General features: G+C 41.8%; 1 protein-coding gene across 5 annotated transcripts; it reads right to left on the reverse strand.

Moving 5' to 3' along the window:
• Positions 1-72: 72 nt before the first annotated feature.
• sfmbt1 (Scm like with four mbt domains 1) lies at positions 73-18161 on the reverse strand. 5 transcript variants are annotated; one of them, XM_041034752.1, is made up of 21 exons: positions 18039-18161; positions 13884-13941; positions 13689-13783; positions 12925-13168; positions 12002-12090; positions 10936-11188; positions 9634-9731; positions 9331-9432; positions 8829-8988; positions 8551-8633; positions 7483-7609; positions 6563-6676; positions 6349-6391; positions 6178-6242; positions 5644-5783; positions 5137-5246; positions 4548-4723; positions 3040-3272; positions 2680-2904; positions 2128-2256; positions 73-1937 (listed from the first exon to the last, which is right to left on the reverse strand). In XM_041034752.1, the coding sequence occupies exons 2-21, from the start codon at positions 13906-13908 to the stop codon at positions 1797-1799; spliced, it is 2652 nt and encodes an 883-aa protein (XP_040890686.1). In that variant the 5' UTR covers positions 13909-13941; positions 18039-18161; the 3' UTR covers positions 73-1796. The 5 variants fall into 5 exon arrangements, with proteins under 5 accessions (XP_040890686.1, XP_040890688.1, XP_040890687.1 ...); XM_041034754.1 differs by having other exon boundaries at positions 3040-3218; positions 6178-6245; XM_041034753.1 differs by having other exon boundaries at positions 3040-3221; positions 6178-6245.
• Positions 18162-19293: the final 1132 nt, after the last annotated feature.

Genomic DNA, 19293 nt, shown 5'->3' on the forward strand with positions numbered 1-19293 from the left:
AGTCATGTGACCTACGTAGACACAAACTGCATGATGGGAATTGTAGGATAAACCGCAAAGAGACGTCTCAAATTCGTTGTTCGCCGTTTTTTTTATTGCAGTGTTCTCTTTAAATAGCAGTAATAATCTTTAAACATGAGATAAAAAATATGTTCCATTGTTTCGAGTACTGCAGTTACTACAAGCAAATGAGTAAACAAAGAACCCACGGAGGTTTTTCTCACACAAAATGAAGCACATTACAACAAATCACACAAGGAACGGGTAAAAAGAGGAACAGCCAATGTACAAAAGCGTTTTGAGAATATCTTCTTGCTTAAAAACTGCCCGTTTATTACGTTAATTTGTTAAAAATAACTACTATTCAATGATATGAAATGGCTCAAATAATCAACTATAGCTGAATTTGTTTTAACCATACTCTCCCCATATGAGAAGGTTTAGGCCCATTCTGTGCAAATATAGCCCACTGTGTATTTATGGTATTTGCTCATTGCTTATGCAGAAAGTTAATTGCTCAGTACATTTTTTTTCGAATCACCCTGTTGCACTAGAAGATATTTGATTATATACACTATATACAGACATGCACCGTCATATTTGCATACCACCCAACAGTACATGGGTTTGCTTGTGCTTGCATTACAGAATCCTTGCACTGTAAACTGGTCTTACATAGAAGCTTGAACAAGAAAGCAATCTGATCTCTTGAGATGAAGGCCCCTTTTATGTCTGTTGTTAAACAGATATGTCAGCAGTGTATGCGTCTGGTGTTCACACTGAAATCAAATTCCTTGCCTTGCAACGACTCACTGATTGTTCTTTTAAATCTACTATAATCAGTGTATCTAGTTCAATATTACCTCTGTCTTTCAAAACTTGCAAAACTGTATTAAGTGAATGCAACTTGTCATCTTATGTGTGCAAACAATTATTAATTTATGTGTGCAATTTTTTTTATTTAATAAATGGGCCAAATGATCTCTTGAAACTAGAAACCATAAGGATGTTGGTATAAGATATAGCTGAACTTCTGCAGTGACAGAAATTTTTGTGAAAAACAAGTTTAAGTGCTTCAATGCAAGTGGGCTGTCACATCCTGTGTATACCCCAATCAGCACGAAAAATGTTGAGCTTATCTTTCCAATGAAATTAGATTTCAGTGTGAAATTACCAGAATCACCTCATTTCTGACTCCAGCAGACAACAGCCAATGTTGACTGGCAGATACCAAATATTCTAGGGCACAGTATGACAAGTAAAAGCTGTGATTCAATGCAGTTGGACACAACTGATCAATGGAGTTGTAGGACTAGTGGTCAGTCTTTCTCATTAAAAGAAAGGAAATAAAAGGAGAATCCAAGGCACTCAGAATACACAAATAAGTAAAAAGACCTTGTCAGAACATGGTTAGAATCCAACTTGTTTCCGTTCAAAAGCAAGTCTGTGATGATGGATTAGATTAAAATGTGCTGGATTTATTAAAGGCTTTTACATTTATTTATGGCATTGAAGTGCCTTGCATTCTCCTGCATCAGTCCTCTCCTGTGCTGTGCTTTCCTAAAGAGCACCTGAACTGTTTTTGATCTTATGTTTCACATTTCACTTCTTCTTTGCTTCCCAAGGCCAGGAAATGCAGCTTCGTCCGTCTTCCGTCCATGCTTGTCCAATGTGATATATGCAGGATTCTAAAGGATGTCCAGTGTAAGAAAAGTCAAAATGGGAAAATACAGTGACTTCACAGGATTAATACACAAAACAGGATGGAATCATGTCCAATGTTCATTCCCCGTCAGCTACGTAGCAAACTGCTGATAAAATGCCAGCTTGACCCTCTCAATGTGGTGGCACAGCTTGATGGCCGGTCCCAGCTTCAGGTCCATGCACTCCTGGACTGTCGGGAGGTTCAGCAAGAGCAGCGCCTGTCCGTCAATCTCCTACAAATACACATAAATTTAAAGGAGTTGCATTTTCTATATGTAGTTCGTTTTTAGCTCATCTTTCTACAGCTGCTGAATTTTTTTGATGTGTGACTGTGGATACAATACTAGTGTATGGTGCTCTTATTGCAGTTAGAGCGGAGTGATGTCTCATCCTGAGTGGCGATTAAGTCTGAGTATTTCTTACCTGATCCAAGAAAATCCTCGCAAGAGGTGCACAGTCAGTGGTCCTGATGAAGCGAACCACATCAGTAACGCTCCACTCCAGGGGGCTGGTGTCCAAACACAACTTCTGAGGAGGCTCAGTCTTTGAGGTCTATAAACACACAGACAAGGTGAGTCACACAGAGACTCAGATCTCCGAGCTGAAGTGGAGAGGCTCACAGCTTATTTTAACCCTTACAACTGATTCTGAGAAAAAAGCCTATCAGAGTGAAACATTTCATAAATGAAGCACTGACTGTTTGAGTCTTGCTGATTTGCACATAAGCTGTTTAGAGCGAGTTCAGGTCCCATTGAAACAGAAGTTAAAGATTATTTTGTTTCCTTGAGTATAGGAAGGAAGTTATATTTAAGGTGGCAGAGTCCCCCCCCCCCCCCCCCCCCCCAAAACAAGAAAGTATTAATTACAGATATACTGTATGGACACATACAAAAAATTACAGAGAAATAATTTTTAAAGATGTTTTCAGAATCTATTTTTAGGACATGGAGCCTTTTCTTCGTTAACTTTCTTTACCTTTGGTGAGGGAGGGCGGTTCTCATCATCAGAGAAAGACGGTGAGCGGGGTTTCCGGCGTCGGCGCGTGGGCCTGGGTGTCGCTGGCGGGGAGGGGGACGGCGTGGTGGGCTGAGACTTCCCCACAGATTGTTCAGAATCATCCTGGAGATCGTCCTGCAGCTCTGAGCCAGTGTCTTCACTCAGAGAGTCATCTTCATCTAAATCTTCTTCCTCTCCACTGCCCTGCAAGCCAAAGATTAGGACAAAGGAAAAAAGTATATTAGCACAGATTAAACTAAGAACCAAAGGTTACAATGTTTGTTTAGCAATGCAGTCTTTAATATAATGCTTGATGAAGGAAATATGTGTTTGTGTTACCTGTGGAGACCCAGCAGGTGTGTTGTCCACAGAGGCTGAAGAACGTCTCTTCTTGTGGACAAAGAGCTGCTTCCTCCTCTTCCTTCTCCTCCCTCTCCTCTTCACTCCCCCCTCCAGGTTGGAGTGGCCCCCGGGTGGGCGGCCAACACGTTTACTCTTCTTCTTACCATAGTAATACGCTGCTTGAGGAGACAATAGGCTTATTGTGTTGCATCTGACGTGGCTCAAGGATTCTAATATATTATTGAGAGAGAAGGAAATTTTGCAGTGGGGCAAAATTAAACAGTCATCAATGATTTTAACATGTGCATCATTTAATACATGCATTCTCTATGGGAAAAGTATTGTTAAATAGGCTGCTAAAGTGGGTCTGTGAAGAGCACGTGCTGTCTGCATCGATATTAAAAAATAAGAGAGAGAGTAATTATGCGTCTGCTGCTATCAAACTGCACCACAACACTGTGGTGCAGCTGCGGTAAACATATCAACACATCTGTGACTTTGTGGTGACACGATAGTTCTGCAGAGAATCATATGTGTATATATTTCCTGCAAACCATATCTGCTTATTCATTGTTTGTGGGTAGTTATTTATATTTCTACATTACATGTTCTCTCCCTCTGCTTCACAGAATTTCTGTTTAGCATTTATACCCAACAACATAAACTAATACTGACTAGGTAACTAGGTAACATGGACTCCACAAGACCTCTGAAGGTGTCCTGTGATATCTGGCAACAAGATGTTAGCATCAGATCCTTTAAATCATGAGTTGCAGGATGGGGCCTGCATGGATCAGATTTGTTTTAACAACTCATCCCACAGATGCTCGATCAGACTGTGATTTGGGGGAATTTAGAGGCCAAGTCAACACCTTGAACTCATCATCTTTCTCAAACAATTCTTGAACAACTGTGGTAGGGCGCATTATCCTACTGAAAGAGGCCACTGCCGTCAGGTTGCCGTGACGGGGTGAATGCCAGGTTCCAAGGTTTTCCAGGCACTTTTCGGTGGTAGACAATGATCAGCATCTGCACTCTGACCGGTCTGCAGCTCCATACGTAGCAAACTGTGACGCACTGTATGTTCTGACATTTTTCATGCTTCCAACACATCAACTTCAAGAACTGACTGTTCCCCTGCTGCCTAATATATCCCTCCCTTTGACAGGTGCCATTGTAACGAGATAATCCATGTTATTCACTTTACCTGTCAGTGGTTGTAATGTTGTGGCTGATTGGTGCATGTACCCAGCGATCATTTCTATTTATGAGCAGCACAACTGAAAAGAATTGACTGTTTCTGAACAAGAAGAATTTAATGAGCTTTCTGCTGAATGAGAGCGAGTCCCAATAATTTCTATAATCACGGTCACAACTGACAAGCAGGTATTTATATTTCTAACCCACTGATAATCAGTCATCAGCTGTTAAGTTCACTGTCTTCACTGAAAATCTGATAAATCATTTAAAGGCTCAACAATCGGACAGTTGTGTAATCCACTTACTGTATTTCGTCTTGGTGAGGACAGAGCAGTTCTCAGAGCAGCGCTCCAGAACCATGCGAGGTCCAAACAGGTTCGGGCAGCACTCTAGCTTGATGCAGGTTTTCCTGCAGAAGTCTGCCACACGATCTGCGGTGCGGACGATTTCCACAGTGGCCCGGTAACTCTTTCCTTTGTACCTGATATTTAAAGAAAAGTAATGTTTAATGTTACTCAGTGAACAAACTGTCCTTCATACTTCCACAGACGACTAAGCTGAAAAAATGACGGATAGGCCTTAAAAAAATGTATCTGACTGTTCCCACTCACTTCGGCTCCCATTGTGCTCCTGTTTGATCAAACAAGGTTACTACCACCAACAACATCTCTCTTAAAGTAGCCCTGTCGGCTAAATCACTGCTTTAATGTAGTATCAGGAACTTGTGCCAGGTTCTAGTCCCCAGATATTTATTCCCACATGTTCATTTGTAAGTACATTTTTAATCCTGCATGTGTCCTAAAATAGGCCAGCTGTGAACACTTGTACTATTACTGCAGGTTTTCTAAAGAGCGGAGAATTCTCATCTGAGGATTAAATGGTGTTTCAACTCACTTGGCTTTGAGTGTCTCTCCATGGCCTTGCCAGCGGCTCTCCTGGTCCAGCTGCAGCTCCCTCAGCACGCGGCTGGGTTTGTATGCTGAGTTTATCAGCAAAGTCAATACCTGGACAGGAGACAGGCATAGAAATTCAACACTTATAGTTTATTTACGAGTGGAAGGGTTAGGTCTGCTGTTCTTTAATGGTGCTGTGTGCAGCATTTTAACAGCAAAGAAGACCTCACCATTTCACCTTAATTTCATTCGATTCAAGTATAATAATTACATGGAGTCACAACTATTTGAGGAATAAGAAGATTCTCCGGTCATGCTAGCAGCTCTGCAACACTGCCATAACAGTTTCATGGCAATCCATCCACTGACTGGAGAGATATTTCAGCCACTGAAATTGCCATCCATAGTGTCATGCCACTGTTGTGGCTAAAAAAGGGAACTGAGCATATAGTTAAGGGGAAGGATTTACTCTTATTCAAGCAGGAAACAGCTGGACTAGCCTTCTCACCTCTTTCAACACAAGCACACAGTTTCCAGGGCCGATGAACTGAGGCAGCTCAGCAATACGCCCCTTGTTGAGGTAAGGTCCAGAGAAACAGCGGTGGTTGAAGTAGATCTTGGGACAGCAGTATTTCCCGTTCCCCTGTCCTGAACGTGCATACAAAATGAGATACAAATGATGGAGGAACCACAGACAGTCAGTAGATATTTGCACAACAGGCGTATCGCAATATGTTGGGGGGAGGGAGGGGGGGGGTTTGAGTGTGTTCATTTCTTTGACTTCTTTAGTACTTATTTTGTACTTATTTAGTATTTATTATTACGATTTTATTATTATTACTATTTTACTATTATTTTACTTTTACGTTACTCTATGTTGACCTTCACTCTCCGGACCCCAGGAAACGCTGTCTCATTTTGTCTGCACTGCAGTTGTATGTACAGCAAAGTGACAATAAAGCCTGATTTGATTTGATTTGATTTGATTTGATATCAGACTCAGTCTGGGATCCTCCAATGAGACCTGAGACAAACCACTCACCTGTTTCTGACTGGTTGGCCATCTGCTGCTTGACAGTGTCAGGTGACGAAGACTTTGGTGGAGTTCTGCTGTGAAGAGATAAAAGCTGAGTTAGATGTTGAAAGGTGGTTGGATTCGATCCACTCAAACCAATAAACCAATCCATGGCCCCACCCTTCCTCTTATACTCACTGTTTCTCTGGCTGCACCACAGCGATCTTCCTCTCTTTCTCAACTGAAAAACAAATAAAGACTTATGTGTGTCCAGTCACATTATAACAATGCGTTACTAATGTGGTGGTTAGAGTTTAAAAAAAAAACTGTATTATGTTTATCACAGTATTAATAACAGATGTGTAAAGACCATCAGAGTCCACGATGATGACTCATTCCACATGTTGTATACCTGAGGGTTTGATGGGGTAGACGAGTGGATAACCATTCGTTTCACACCAGCTGACAGGGAAGATGTCAAGGGAGTCCACATGAACTATCAGCTCTGGCATGGGCTGCTTCAGTCCTGGACAAACACACACACACACACACAGAGCTACTAGGAAATCCCCTTCATTATCACAGACTGCATTCTTACCCTGGTGTGGATACCACACTCAGCTACAGCAACTAGAAGCAGTAGCATCATTTCCCTTGTACCTTGTTATCATGCTGTGTTTTTAAAAAAACACAACAAAAACTAAACAAAACGAAAAAAAAACACTCTTACATTTTAAAACCAATGGCAATGTGGTAAATGAAATGTACAGACATCAACTTGTCTCATAATAAATAGAAAAACAAATATCACAAAATGTTTGAAAATAATTTGCATTAATTTGAAAATCAGTTTTAAAGAGATATCACTGTAGCTTAAATATTTTTACACATCTTGAAGGAAACAAAAAACTATTTTCTAAATCTGCTTCTTAGTGTAAGACGTATGTTTCTGTCAGTCATATATAATCAAGGTTCTGACTGCTGCTCTTACTCTTTGTTTAAACTCTTATTTCCTTATATGAAATTTTTCACATCTGAGGGGTGTGATATATATTTGTGCCTCTGTATGAACCTATAGGATCCCAAAAACACTGAACAGCCAGTTCACTGTGTGAACTGGCTGTTATGTACGATAATTGCTATTTCTGTCTTCTCCACAGAGGAGAGAAAATCATCTGCTCAAATAGAAAGTCAAGAAGCACAGATTATATCCACATGGCTTAATGCTCTACCTGTCACCATCACAAATGTTCTGTTTAACTGCGCAGAAATGATACTTTTATAATTTTTTAAAATCGATTTTAACCCACATTCTTCCAGAGCCCATCTCACCTTCCAGGCTGAGCCAAACGTATTGCCCTTTGACCCTGGTGACTGTTGCCACATGAATGTTCTCAGGTGACAGCGGGTTGACAGCCTCCAGTTTCATGGCCTCTTTGAAGCTGTGGTCACACTGCTCCTGGCAGGTAAACAAAGAGGGGAAAAACCCTTGTCACAGCTATTTCACAGAAGTAGATGTTTGTGTGTTGTGTGATTTTTATCCATTATGAAATGGCCACATATTCACTATCTGACAGGGGGAGAAAAGTCACAGAGGGCCAGCTGTTTACAACCCGCCCAGTCTCATCACTAGCATTTGATTTATCTGTCAGTCAAATGGGCAGAGTCTCATTTCCCAAGTTTGGTCTTTTATGACAGGCAGATGTTAAGGTTAAAAAAAAAAAAAAATCTTATGACAGTACATAACATACAATTTCTCCTTGTATAAAGCTACAAGGTTTGAAAATAGAACGTCTGCTGTGGAAAAGCTATGAATTACAGCACTGAACTGAGCTGGGCTCAACCTCTGTATCCCAGCATGAGGCTGATCAGTCCTGAACTCCTGCACAAGGCAGACATCAAAATTTAAAGGCTGCTGCCATTCTATGCGAGGAAATATTTATATATTTTATTTATATATTGTGTATTTATTATTTATTTTGTTTCATTAAAAAGTCTCTTTAGTAGTCTGCAGTGCTGCTTGGATGGTGCAATCCAAGTAATGGCAAGGTTTTAGCTCTGACAGGTTCCTAATGGTGTTTAAAAATTCAATTAATTTCTGGATGCCCACTGCAGCCTTCACACAACAGCAATTTAATAATAACAATAATAATAATAATAATAATAATAATAATAATAATAATAATAATATACAAAAAAAAATTGCATTTAGATGTCTCCAGTGGAGAACACAAAATACACTACGAGCTGGTTAATAGCTTGTCTCCAATGACTCATTTTCGCTGTACAGCCCATGTTACAAGTGTGAGTCTAGGATCTGATCCTGTATTGCCTGATCCCTTTTTATACTGACCGATGTGAACGTGGTGTGAAATGGGTAAAACGCAGTGCCCCACTTACAGCTGGAAAGCAATGCTGAGGAGCGGCCTCAGCTTCACACTGTTTCAGGTAATCTGCCCAGTCAAAGTCTGGACCCTGGTATCCTGCACGTGATGAAATAGAAAGAAAGAAGGAAAGAAGGGGCAGAAAGAGATAAGCACGGGCAGATAAAGGGAGCAAATAAAGCCAGGGAGAGAGAGGCAAAGACAACGTAAGTGATCTAATCACTGTCATTCCTTAAGTTCTGTTATCACAGACAATTGATAAATGAAGTGGGGACAATGTCTGACAGAGCAGACCTGGTGGGGGACTGAGGGGGAGCCCGTTTTTGAGACTCCACTGAGCAGGGAAGATCCCCGGGCTGTCTCTGTGACACAGGAAGGACCGCGCTGCACCTTCTGACTCCTCAATACCACAAAGGTCGTCCATCGTCACCAGGAAGTACTGCTCGTTGAACACCTGAAGAAGAGGGGAGGTCAATCTGGGACACTTGCAGACATTCTCAGTTGACAGCTGTAAAGTTTTCACCATCTGTTTCTCTGAGTCACACTAAAGACTGTGTTGAGCTAACTGCAAAGTCAAGGAGCTCTGTTCAGCTGAGTGGTTAAATAGCAAAATTCTGAATTCAGATGAATAGAGTTTCAGCCATGCTGAGGTATATGGGGTGATCTTTTCTTAGCTACAAATTGAAGACAGTTTGGTAATGAAGACAGAAAGCATCTAAGGCCGATAAATAGCAAACAGGAGAAAAAATAAATACTGCAGCATAGCAGAGACAGATTTGATAGGAAAGTCTGTTACCTTGGTGACAGTGGCAGGCCTGATGGAAATAGGAGCAGCAGGGTCAACAGCCTCCAGTTTCATCCCTTCCTTGAAACAATGAGTAGCAATGGCAGGCTGATCCTGAGACAAACAACATACAGACACACACACACACACACACACACACACACACACACACACAGTCATTTTCAAAAGCTCAGCTCTTAGAAATGTTTCAGGAGGAGAACGTCACAACTCTGCTTAATGCATAATTATCATATCTTAACCAGCGGATAAACAGAGATATAAAGGAAAGACAACCAGAAGCATGGTTGGCTGTACCTTACTGAACTCTGCAGTCAGAGCTTCATCCTGAGGCAGGTCACTGATTCTCTGCCTCACCTCCTCCCACTCTTCCTCTGTCCGCAGTGCCAACAGATCTGAAACAAGCAAATGCACATAAATCAGCTGCTGAAGAGCAAAACCTGACTTCCTGATGACTGGGGCATCATTTAATTACTGATGAGATATTGAATAATTTGAATTTTACTGTCTAAACTTTCTTGTCTGAATGGAGCAAACCTGTATGTCTGGTATATCTGGGTTTATATCTGCATGTCACCTTGTTCTTATCTACCCCTCCAAAAGGGCCCTCTCAACAAATTAAATGAGCAAGTTGAAAAAAAAAAAAAAAAAAAATCAATGCTGTCCTCCACAGTTTCACAACCACAAAACACACAAACTTCTTATCACTGGGTACTAGGTTCAGAGCAGCCTTAAAAACAAGATGATATGCAGAGTTAATAAGGCTGAACTTTGGTTGTTACCTTTCATGAGATGTAAAACTGCATTATATTTTACGCATTATTTTATGAAGACAGTATAAAAAGGCTTAACTAATGGTGCATCTTTAACACTGTAATTTCTTTCAAATCACTTTTACTGCTCTCTACATTCTGTTATTAACTTGCAAAGGCAAAGTATCCAGGTGTAACACCCCCCACCCCCTGAAATTTTAGCAATAAAATCCTAGTATTAAATATCAATAAGGCTTTAGCTGCAGTGGCACCAGAAGGTAGATCAGCTGTGTCAGGAAAGAGGCACAGCCTCTGGTGCTTCTTACATCCCGCATATTAACAAACTTTATTCTCTTGTATTAGCAGATCGTGGCCCAGAAAACAATAATCTATCTAATCCTGCATGGAAAATCAATTTCAAGGTCTAGTGGGATATCGTTACATTTTGAATAGTAGTCTTTTGTATTTCATCGCAATGTGTATATATATATATATATATATATATATATATATATATATATATATATACACATATACATATATATATATAAAATACTGAAAAATGTTAATATAACTAACATAATGTGAATACATACCATAAAATGACAGATCTGATTGAAAAAGTAGGAACAAAGACGATAATATTGCTACCGCCTAACAGGTAGCAATAGGGTTATACTATATAATTGGACATGTAACCAGTCTGTGATAGCCATGTGAATTATTCTTCCATCAGAGACTATTACTCATGCCTGCTTTGGCAGTAACCCTCATGATCTAGACATCATCTTTCCTTTCATCCTTTTGTTTCTAAATATAAAATCTGACCCATGTCAGTGCCACTGACCTGAAGGAGGCCTGAGGGTGCAGCCGTGCTCTTTGGCCCACCCGGGTGGGTGGAGGCGTGGGTGGAGGTAAAAGAGCCAGACGGTTGCGGGTGTGTCTGGGAGGCCCTCTGTGCCTACCAGGCGCAGCTTCAGCCGCCCTCCAACATTCTCCTCCACCTCAGCAGCCCAGGCTAGCCCCAGATCAACGGAGTCCTGGAGCTCCACATAGCAGCCCGCACACAGGAGCTCCACTGGGTCTCTACCACGCTGGGGCTGTGGGGAGGGTGGTGAGGGGGTGGTAAATGAGAGGCTAGCACACATTTACACAAACACAAATGAACACACGCCTAGGCAAGGCGAAGAAAATGTACCGGGAGACAATGCACTGCATGACTAAATGGCAGAACTGAAGCACGGTCACTGAAAGCTAACTAATGGCTCTGAAGAATTTCACAGGCTGTTCCTACTGCAAATTTGCTTTCAGCAGCACAGCCTTGGTCCCGTAAACAAAAGCACAGAGCCTTGCTTTTTGTAGACCTGGGACTTCAGGCTGGGTATGCATGCAAGACCACATTCTAGATTTAAAAAATGGTATTCAGTTCAAGTCCACATTTACTCCAATGGACATTTTAAGTGTGAAATTTTCACTCTGTCTTTTTGCCAATTCAAAATGGGTATTGCAAACATTCTAAATGCTTAGAGATTCAAGTCTTAACTATAAACAATAAAAACAAGCAGCAAAACAAGACAGCTGTACAGTATGTGGGAGCGTGAGAGTGTGTGTGTGTGTGTGTGTGTGTGTCAGGATTGCAGAGTCACGATTCTGATCACCTGAGGGTAATAACTGTCAACTTGGTATTTTTCTTATGTCAGTTTTATTTACCCAACTGGCCTCGGTACTTAAAGCAATAATGGGGAAAGTCTGACTTTGTTGTGACAACCTCAACTGTTTTATTTGCAGAATTCTGTATTTTTAAAGTTGTCAGATTAATCATATCAGTACCAATAGCAGAGATAATTCTTGGCACAGACAGAGACAAAGCTAATGCCACACCCTGGTATATTCTAAGGACAGCCCTGCCTTACCAATTCCAGCAGGTTGGCAGGCACGCTGCACTCCTCAGCCAGCGCCTTTTCCAGCAGAGCTTCCCAGTCCTGGTGCTTCTCACGCACACCTGAGATGGATCATATACATACAGCGTTTAGTTTATCAGGCACACACCCACACACACCCCATTCTGATCTTGCTCATTCATTCACCCTTAATCACAGCATCAGCTATGAAATGAAAAAAAAAAACAGATGATCTTATCATACAGTAAACAACCTGCATCTGTGTTATCTAACTGTCAACTATCATATTCTGAACAAGCAAAACCAGTATTCTGGCTGCCCTGGTATTTCATTTTAATAATATTTCTTTGTTTCAATGAGTTCACATATCTAGGTTTCAAGTGCTATTTAGGGAAGCGTTAATTAACAATTTACATAATAAAAAACAGCAACATTGCTTCAGCACTTAGCATCAAATACTGTGAAGCTCTTGCCCATTTTCCAGGCAAAACTATTTCTCATGAAACTAGAACATCAGAAGGGAAACGCAGGAATTTTCACCTGTGAGCAGCTATGGCAGCAGCTTATCAGGAGAACAGATACTCCTTATTTTACTAAACAATAGTGCAATGACTTAGTTGAGTCCCAGCATTAAATACAATTTAGACAACATGTGAATGGTGTGAGAAACCATGTGCCCTCTCCACAAAAATACTGAAAGTAGACCACTAAAATTCTCTAAAGTTACACAAAGAAAACTACAGTCAAATTTACAAAAATAAATGATTAATATCTGACACCAGACCAACTTTTCATGGCTGATGTTTGTGGATCCTCTGCACATCCGCCGCTCTACAGTAAAGTCACCATGTAAAATTTTGAGTATCCATTGTTGGATTACAGCTTAAACACTTCATCCCACGACTAAAAAACACACTCTGCCAGCCATGCCTCACCCTCAGGCGCCCTCATGGTCTTGCCATGCTCGCGGCTCCAGCCAAGCGGATGGAGGTCTGCCGTCATGATGTCACACCAGAAATCGGCGCGTCGGTCATCCTGGTATCCCTCATAGCGCAGCAGCAGCAGCTGGCCGCATGTGGTGATGATGTTGGCCACCCAGTAAGGGCTGTCGGCCTCGGAGCGCACGCACACCTCCAGCTTCATACCCGGAGTCAGCCCCGTCTGTAGACCCTGGTCCACCTGAGACCAAGACAGAAGAACGGAGGAAGTCATTCATCTCATTGAAAAGTTCAGTGATCAAAATTTTAATTTATGTAATTTCAGTTTTACACACAAAACAACTATTAAAATTACACAAAGAAAAGAAAAATGACTTTTATTCTATGCTATGCTATGCTATTGGTTTTTATTCCAGTTAAACCAACCTGTCAGTTGGCAGGTCAGTATCAAGTGTCAGGTTTTGTTATAACTGGCGATGCTACAGCGACTTGTGTGTTTATTCTGATATTTGCTTTCTGATCAGATGCTGCTGAAGCTGTTTCTTAGGAACCGACTGACACATGACTAACGGCTTTACTCGCTGACACATTCCATGCAATTGAGCCATGCTTTCAGAATGAACACGTAATTTGAAAACTAACTAGCAGTTACTTAAAAACTTAGTCAGCACTTCACACAGAAGCCTAGTAATTGACTGTGAGAAGCTGGTACAAGCTTATCCAGAGATGTGTGTGAAACTGTGAAGGTTATCAGCACCCACATGTTTGAAGGCGTGATGGGGCACGGACACGGTTCCAGTCTCCTCCAGGTAGTCGTCCCAGTTGAAATCGCACACATCCTGAGCGGAGTCTCCGTCTGGAGACGCACACAAACACAAAGTGTTACTTCTTTCCAACTTGCTTTCCAACATTTTATCTTACTCATTTCACGCAGCTGTTCACAGAGCAGCTCTTACCAGACTCCAGTGACTCCTGACTCATGCTGGTGCCCCCTCAAGGCCAAGACAAGGAGCTCTGAGGAGGAACAGAGGAGGATTATTATGATCCTGTGAGAGTAAATGAGTGAACACTGGTCCAAAACTCCCGGTGACACACGAGAAGAAAACATGAAATGAAACTATGGTACTGAACCACCCTCCTCAACAGTCATAGCGGTAGATCTCAACGTTTACCAATACTCTCTGAGCTCGCTACTGTTTTCAACAATTATAAGATTAATGAGACAGGTGATACTGCTGGCTTGTAACAGCCCGCTCAGCACTTCACAGGCCAAACTGTATCAGCAGAAAGTTACACAAGGCACTGGAAACCACGATCGAGATTTAACTCTAGCTGGGTACCATACCTACGGTACACCACTCAGGATGCATGACATTTAGTCAACATTGAAATGAATTCATATATCAGAAGTCACAACACTAAAACAAGAACCTTGAGCCAAGCTTCACAGTTTTGATATGAAAGCACTGCTTCAAGGCCAAAATGACAAGAACCTGCCTTTGTCTGAATTCCTCAGCCTTTCCAAAATCAAGGACTGCTGGGTCTTGAATATAGAACTGTTCAGATACCAAGTCTCTGGTTAAGTTACAATATCAATATACAATATACATCTCAATCAATACAAAAAAAGGAGAAGTGGTGATTAAAATCACAAATAGCATGCTGCATATCTGCCATTCATTAGGGCAGCACAGGCTACCACCTAAGCAACACAGCAGATGGTATGTGAACAGGAAATATATTAAACTATGCAAATCTCATCCAGCCTCACCTCTACTTGTGAAACTCATTGGGGCTCATCTTTTAAAAAACATAATCTGATTCCTTGTCCCGCCCCGATGAGAAGATTCAAACTGTGCCTTGACACGAATGTGGACACACACATCAAACTCTGACACATCAAACTGACCCGCAGCTTTGTGAAAAGCTGATGAAATAAGTTAATACAACAAGAGAGATGGCATGAATGAGAAAGAAGGGAGCGCTGGGCGTGACAGCAGCGGAGAGCGCGGTGTATGGGATGCTGAGGATAGCTGCTCTGTCACGGCAGCTCCATTCAGCCGGCCTGTCAGGCCCGTCTTTGTCAAGTCTGACGTCTCTATTAAAACCAGGGCCGCCATCAGAATCCACCCCCTCCCGACCACCGGACTGCCACCGTGACCCCCGTGCTCCGTCGGGCTCAGCGCCGCCTTTCACCCCTCGACCCTGCCCCAGACTCCCTCTGTCTTTCTCCCCCTCCCTCCGACACATACATACACACACCAGAGGGCCTCATTGTCCCCGGGGGTCACACTCCTAGAATAAGAGTGGCAAAAAAGAGCAGTGGAGAAAGAAGTAGAAATACACAGCTAAAGTTAAGAGGCTATATTCCAACACCTGATGCTGCCATTTTTTTTAAACATTTATTAGATCAATTATGAAGTTATGGTAAAATTTTAAATTGATTCTCTCTCTACTTCCAATATTTCCACCTTTAAATTCCTTTTGACTTTCTTCTACAACCAATTTCATGTTTTTTCTATGTTTGTGAACGTTTCTGGTGCAATTTAAACAAAATAAAATGTAATCAGTTCTTTTCAAAAGCATAACGTAGTGTCCATGTTTGAGTAAAGCCTCCAAGTGACACACTGACTGCAGCAGTACTGACAACTATGGAAAGAACTAAGGAAAGCTTTCAATGTTCCCTCAGACGTATCTGCCTGCCAGAGCTGGAGGTTTCTGCAGCACTTCACTCAGTAGAACAGCACAGGAAGAAAAGCAACTTCCCCTGTTTCATAGAGTAAGTGGTCTGTGTGGACCACAGCTAACAGCAATCTGCCTGAATCTTTCTATACCACCCGAGACTCTGACTGAACCTGAAAGAGAAAGGGCCGAATGTGCTCACACACCCACACAAACACACACACACATAGACAAGCACGCAAAGATGACTGAGAGCCACACAACATCCTCTATACAAGCACTTACTGAATCATATTCTCATCAGCACTTAGCCTGAGATTGAGTATTTCTGAGCCTTCCTGAACCTCTGAGGTCCCAGGCTGGGAAATGTAATCTGACAGAATACACATTCACACACGTTGTACGGCTTCTTCAGGAAATAAAATCAAAGTCAGCTTTCAATGAAATGAAATTATCTGCTGAAACATTTCCCCTAACACTGTTTAATGGTATCTGCTGTATTACCGGTAGATGGCTTTACATTATAAGTAGTAATGTAGCGGAAAATTAGCATGTCCTCCTGTTAGTGTCCACGCTCTGAAATATACAAAAACCCCTTTTTAGAAAAGCAGTCATTTGTTTTTCTTTATTCTATTTCAACTGTTACAATGAACTGTGATATAAATCTGTAGCATTAAAAAAAAAAGCTTAAAGAGACACAAAAACACACTTTCTCTCCTACCTGTACTGCTATACTTTGTAGAAACCACAATACGAGAGAAGTGAATTGAATTTTTTGTGCTGCACTCACAGCACGGAAAATAAAATTAAAAAAAATCAGCAGACTCGTGTCTTTCCAGAACCTCTGTCCACTGAGCTCTAAATAATCAACAGACTTTGCTGTGGACAGTTTTCATAGCAGCTATTTCTTCAGTAGGAAGTAGTTCCAACTGTTTACACTGAAGTCTGTTGTTTGCCCAAATTAACAGGGAAGTTGAAAAGAGATGCTGCTGTTTCAAATACACTGTAAGCACCGCAAACTAAATTTTATACACTTCAACTGAATTCAGGTAATGGAAGAAATTTCACCTACTGATGTCTTGGCACCATGGAACCATGATGGGTCAATGGCACTGAGTGCACTATGGGTAGGTGGGACAAAATATTTTGTTTAATTTGAGTGAAATTATTCCTAAAAAGGCTGATAAATAGAGCTGAAGTAGGTTTAAACTCCATGTCACTTTGAAAAATTATATGACAGCACTGAGAACCAAATTATCATGCAGCACAGTGGAGGTTCCCATCATTTTCCCATAACACCTTACACCTGCCAAGGTGATTTAAATAACTTCAAATGCACGAACATGAACATCATAGTTGGCCACAAAGGGCTGCAGTGAAACCCAGCAAGTAAGAGTTGGCCTGCTCAGTGGTTATCCAACAGCTCTGCCCATCCTGCTATAACTTGAGACCAAACAGGATGTTGCACTTTAAAAACAAATTACACAGTTCCTTCACACAGCATGTATAAATAACAATATTTCGTTCAACTGCTTCATTCAGTTGCAAAAAAACAACAACAACAACACAACAAGAAGAAAACCCGCTGCTGGTTGCCATTGCATAGCGGCACGTCAACCCGGAGCAGCGCTGCCAGCGGATCACTCAAGTTGCACAATAGGGAAGTTAAGATCCAGCAGAAAAATAGGTTGCAATAAGTCAACGTGGGATTTGACAGCAAAATGACAACCTGGGCATCAGCTTGTTTATTAGCCCTCAATGGCAAACTAAGACGAAAAGCGTTTATAAAACACGCGAGTTTTATTTAGCCTATTTGGTGAGAGCTACGCAGAAACACAAATCGTCTGAGGTCGTGCAACCTTCATTATGTAAGACTTCGACATTATAAATATACTGAGTTATTCGAGGGCAAATCATTGGAAATTTCCAGGCAATCTCTGAAGTGCAACTACCTTAAGATTGCACCGCTCGCAGCGACTAACCGCAGCATTCAGAAACAGAGATGGGCCATTAACGCAATGGCTTTGCAGAGAGAGGGAGAGAGAGAGAGAGAGAGGGAGAGAGAGAGACTACAGCGCCGACGGTCTAACTTTCACACTGAGGAGAACAGGACGAATAGCGATTAAGAAAATGATCAAATCGCCGTGTAATAAATAAACATGCGGTCCTGCGAGCATAACGGCCGTGCGGGACTCACCGGACACATGGTAAAATCGCCTGTGTCCGAGTCAAGTTACTGAACGTCACGGCTTGAGCAATAAGAGCAGGCTGACGAGCAATAAGGGCGCTTACACTCGACCGAACCCGACTCATCTTTTTGAGAGACGGGAAAAAAGACGAATGCGCCACCACAACGCAAAACACCGTTAGGAATCTGTGACTAACAACACAGAGTACGTGAATATTTAGTCGCAAAATTCGCCTCTTACCGCTAAGTAGTTTTTCCAAGTCGCTTTTTTAGATGCCGTTCCTCTCCGCCTGCTCGCTCACAGCAACGTTAAGCTAACGCGAACAAAAAGCGGGAGCCCCGGTTGTGCGTTTCAAAATAAAACGATCACGAGAGCCCGCGTTGACAACTGTCGTCCCAGGCAACGGCGGGGTTTTGTGCGTTGAGGAGAAAATCGCGATACTTCCGGTGTCTCTCTGGCAGCGCGTCTCTAGCTTGACGCAGTTCTCGTACACGACCTCATTCCAATATGGCACAAATGGCCACTGCGCATGTTCTGCCGCCTATATGCCTCTGAGCCCGGCTACATCACACTGACTTCCATCTTCACACACACAATAAAATATCACACAACCAGAATCAAGACTAATATCTGTGGGACGAAGAAAAGAAAAGAAAAAAAGCAGAATGATCTCCGCTTGTATTAATGCGCAGAGACAGTGGGTGAAACTGAGCAGTCGTGAAAAGGCTCTTTATCCCCAGCGGAATCAACACTTAGTTAATGGTTAAGCTGGAATTAATTGCACATATAATCGACCCACTTTCGATAAGTGGAGTGTTTTTATTTTGCCACCAAAAAGCTATTCGTTCTGTAATGAAGTTGCACATATGTTGTGTTATTGAAGATGACCTCGAGTTGCTTAATTTCTCTACAGTGTAATATTTGTTAAGTAAATGAAATGCCCCTCGATGCGACATAAAAAGGCTGAATGGAGCACTACTTTTAAAATAAAGCACATTAACGCCCTGTCATAATGACTGGATGCAAATTCTGTATGTCACTGCTGGTACGGTACTTCTGCTGCACAAGGATCACAAGTCGGGTTTTTGGAGGAGAGAGGGCGGGAGAAACTGCTGGAAATATGCGTTGACACTGTGAGTGCAATGCTCAAAGTCCTTTTATTTTATATTATAAATGTGCGTTGTTTATCAAATAAGTGTATTTCTCGTTTTGGAAAGCGTTTCTAGGAGCCTACAAGCCTAATCCGTTGTCTGAAACAGGTTTTGCCGCTCTCTTGGACCACATATAGGCTACTGCCTCAGATAATCCTTCACAATAGACCAACCCTTCGGATGTCTGTTATAACAAAAGAAAAAAAAATATCCGCGTTTGGTATTCGTTGAGGTGGAAACAGTACAAGAAATGTGGGCTGCAGAGAAGCGATCGGATCTTACATGAACAGTCGAAACAATCGGAGAGCCATGAATAAATCAAAAGGGGGGCAGGCATTTCCTCC

Source organism: Toxotes jaculatrix, chromosome 3, assembly GCF_017976425.1.
Source record: "Toxotes jaculatrix isolate fToxJac2 chromosome 3, fToxJac2.pri, whole genome shotgun sequence".
Lineage (NCBI taxonomy): Eukaryota > Metazoa > Chordata > Actinopteri > Toxotidae > Toxotes > Toxotes jaculatrix.